We start from the raw sequence: 3,299 nt of genomic DNA, 5'->3' as shown, positions 1-3,299 counted from the left end.
CCTTGAGAAATAGTTTGGCTCAGCCCAACAGTGACACCCCAGAGGTGGTGACAGGGAAAGTGTCCCTAAACCAATATCCTGTGCTACAGATTTCATCTCATGCCAGTCTTCCCTGAGGGAGATGCTCTTCATCCTCACACAGAGGGACTCACCAGCTGTGGGCTGTTCCTCAGACTCTTTGGGAGCTCATCATGAGGCAGCCAGAGCACTCCCTGCATTTCCACTCTCCTCAGGGAGCATAGATCCTTCCTGCAGCCAGGCCAGACTGTTTCAACGATGCAGAGATGACAACACACCCAGATACTGCCATGGTTGTCTCTGCTCACAGTCACTTCTTGCTTTGCTTCACAGAATTAGTCTTCCTTTCCAAGAAGCTGGTCACCAAGTCATCTTAGCACAGTGCTGAGGCCCAGCAGTATCACTAGGTGAAAGACTTCACCATGCTTACCATATGGTCAACTCCACATGCAACATCCACCACCTCACCGGGTACGGTCACCTGGATCAGATACACAAGAGTGGATTATTTCCCAGGCACCTGGTATTTCCTGTTTCTCTGCACTGGTATTTCCTTGTAACTTTGCACCTGGTATTTCCTATCTCTTGTCCTGTTCCTGCTTGACATGCCCATTGGTTTCAAAGGGACTTGTACCTATGAAAGTACCACCTTGAAAACCCAGATGCAGCACCAGACATGCTTGTGCATTGAGGTGTGAAATGTTCCCTTTCTCCCTTCACCGGAGCATGTAAACCTTTGGAAGGACAGAAAGAGAGGTCTCGCTAGCAGACAGTGAGGAGACTGTAGCCTCAGCCCATCTGTTCAGCAGCAGAAACAGCATGACCAAGCAGAGAGGAATCCAGAGAGCAGGAAGAGGATCTGCCCAAGCACCACAAGGATTTGCTTCTTCTCTCATCAGCAAGGACTGGAGCGAGGTGAAAGCTCAGCTCAGCCCAAGGCAGCTTTTGCTTTGATACTAAGCAGCCCCCACGCGCTCACTAGTGTCGTTACAGCTCTTCCACTTAAGATTGGCTTCAAAATCAAGCAAAGCAGAGGTTCCAAAGGCAAGTTTTTCCTCAGAGCTGAGGGAGATGGTTAGTTCTAGGGCAGGAGGTTACAGACATTACCCTGGTGACTGCCCTTGTTTTGGTACCTTGCCCTAGTACTGTCAGACAGGAGTTGGCTGCCTGAGGGAGCATAACCCTCTGTGTCTGCACCCGGACGTGCCACACTCTGAATTCAGAGACTCCACTCAGCCACAGCATTCTAATTTTAGGCAAACACTCCAGAGTTGGGGGGTTTTTTTGTTCATTTTTAAAAGAAAGGGAAAGCATGCTAAAGAAACACATCCACTGCAAGTTCAGACACACAGAAAGGGACTCCAGGGTGGTCCAACTGATTGCCTTCCTCCTCTTCTACTTGGCCTTCCTGGAGACTGGGAACATCTGTCAGGCTGAGTGCTGAACTCTGGAGCCAAAGACTCTTCTACACCAACAGAGTCTGGCTCTCAGAGCCATGGGAGAGAAGGGAGCGGAACTGGAAGCATTGCGAAACAGCTATGAAAACAGTTCAGTGGCTGAAGATCTACTGTAGCTCCACAGTGACCCACCACCAGAGCTGCTTGCCTTGGAAGAGGAGCAGGGGGAGGCAGCCCACTGCTATGTGGACCTGCTGCCACTATAGTCTGACCATCACAACCAAAATGTTCACCTCATTTAGATGTGTAATGCAACTCTTCTTGGTCACAGATGACCAATACCAGTGGTTCTCTTTGCAGCACATACCAGAGTGAAGTGTGGGTTAGAAGGGGAAGGAAGAGGCAGTCAGGGGTAGCAGGTAGAAGACTGTGGACAGGAGGAAGGTAAGAACCATTCAGAAGCGATGGCACAGAACCAGATTTTGCTTTGGGATCTGAAATCTCTACTGGAATAACATAACCAGAAGACTAAAAAAATACACTGAATACTTCACCCCTAAGCAGGCTAGGCAAGGATCTCCAGAAAACAAAGTAGTTCTAGTCATCTTAGGCTTCCACTTCTTTCAAGATTACTCATCAAAACTCTGCAGCTTAGGATGTTTCTTGCCCTCAGGCTAACAAAGACTAGCTAAAGAATATACTCTTGGCCTTAGTATTACCATCCTTACCCTCCATGGAAAATACTGGTCTTCCATTCGTCCAGTTCCCAGGCACCCTCTTAGATTCTTGCCCCATACAAACAGTTCTCCTCTGTCTACACAGGGAAAAAAGAATAAAAAAAATAGGGCAGAGTCATTAAAAGGCAGAATTCTATTTGTGATGCTGGCAAGTGGGGCTACAGTGCTTCTGAGAGCATAAAGGGCTATACATGCAGCATGAAAGCCATCGAGTTTAGTTCCAAGAGCAATAAATGTATTTGTGCTTTGGGAAAATGATGCCTAATGAGCAGGACAAGCAGCAAGTTCTGGGCACAAGTCTTTGCTTCCCCCTCTTACAGCTCTTGCTTTGGAATTTTATTTGAAGAAAGAACGCAGCAGAAAAGATTCCAGGGAATCATTTGTGGTGAAGTGAATCATTTGTGCTGGAAGTTAGACAATGAGAGCTGACCAGTGAAATCCGTCCCAAGCCATCACCAGGGGACTGGTTATTCAGCTGCCTGACAAGAGTGACCTTCTAATGACAACTGGGGAAAAGAAAAAACCTGTGTTCAACAGAGTTCCAGGCTGGATGAGGCTCTGAGCAACCTGGTCTAGTGGAAGGTGTCCCTGCTGATGGCAGGGGGGTTGGGACTGGATGAGCTTTAAGGTTCCTTCCAACCCAAACCAGTCTGGGATTCTGTGATTCTGTGAGTTGGAGAATTTTAAGCTCCTCAGCAAAACATGCAGGTCAGTGAACACAGAAGTGTCCAGATCAGCCCCACAGCAGAGACAGACAAAGCGATCTATAACACAAGTACAATTTAATTGTAACAGTCTCTGATGCTTCCTGAATACCAGGGGAGGAGATCAGCTACCGGGACCCTGTAACCTGACTGGGGTGGTCGTGCCCACCACCCCACCAAGGAGGACCAAGCACAGTGGCACGCGGCACTTTCCATTGGGACACTACTACTTTCACTACCAAATACACAGGTTTCCTGTGCTGCTGCCCTCTGCTGCACATTTTAAAGTGAAAAATTCAAAACTTTACCTTTAAAGGCTGGTATCTAGTACATGTATCACACCCTTTGCATGTTAGATGCGTAGGTCCTCCCACCTCAGATTGCTAACTGAATTGGTCAGAAGAGCCAAGAAACCCTGACATCTACCTCTGACACTCTCAGTT

The 3,299-nt window shown here is 47.9% G+C and overlaps 1 protein-coding gene across 1 annotated transcript in view; it reads right to left on the bottom strand.

The window, feature by feature from the left end:
- Window positions 1-119: 119 nt before the first annotated feature.
- RCC1L (RCC1 like) overlaps window positions 120-3,299 on the bottom strand; it is a 14,438-nt gene continuing 11,258 nt past the window's right edge. The window contains exons 9-10 of the mRNA XM_029085550.1: window positions 2,144-2,229; window positions 120-499 (exon numbers count right to left, since the gene is read on the bottom strand). Coding sequence (XP_028941383.1) covers window positions 422-499; window positions 2,144-2,229 — 164 coding nt within the window. The 3' untranslated portion in view covers window positions 120-421. The remainder of the gene's footprint in view (window positions 500-2,143; window positions 2,230-3,299) is intronic.

This window comes from Antrostomus carolinensis, unplaced genomic scaffold, assembly GCF_000700745.2.
Source record: "Antrostomus carolinensis isolate BGI_N321 unplaced genomic scaffold, ASM70074v2 scaffold20456, whole genome shotgun sequence".
NCBI lineage: Eukaryota > Metazoa > Chordata > Aves > Caprimulgiformes > Caprimulgidae > Antrostomus > Antrostomus carolinensis.
The sequence above is the reverse complement of the archived record's forward strand: the minus strand, read 5'-3'. Positions and strand labels throughout refer to the sequence as shown.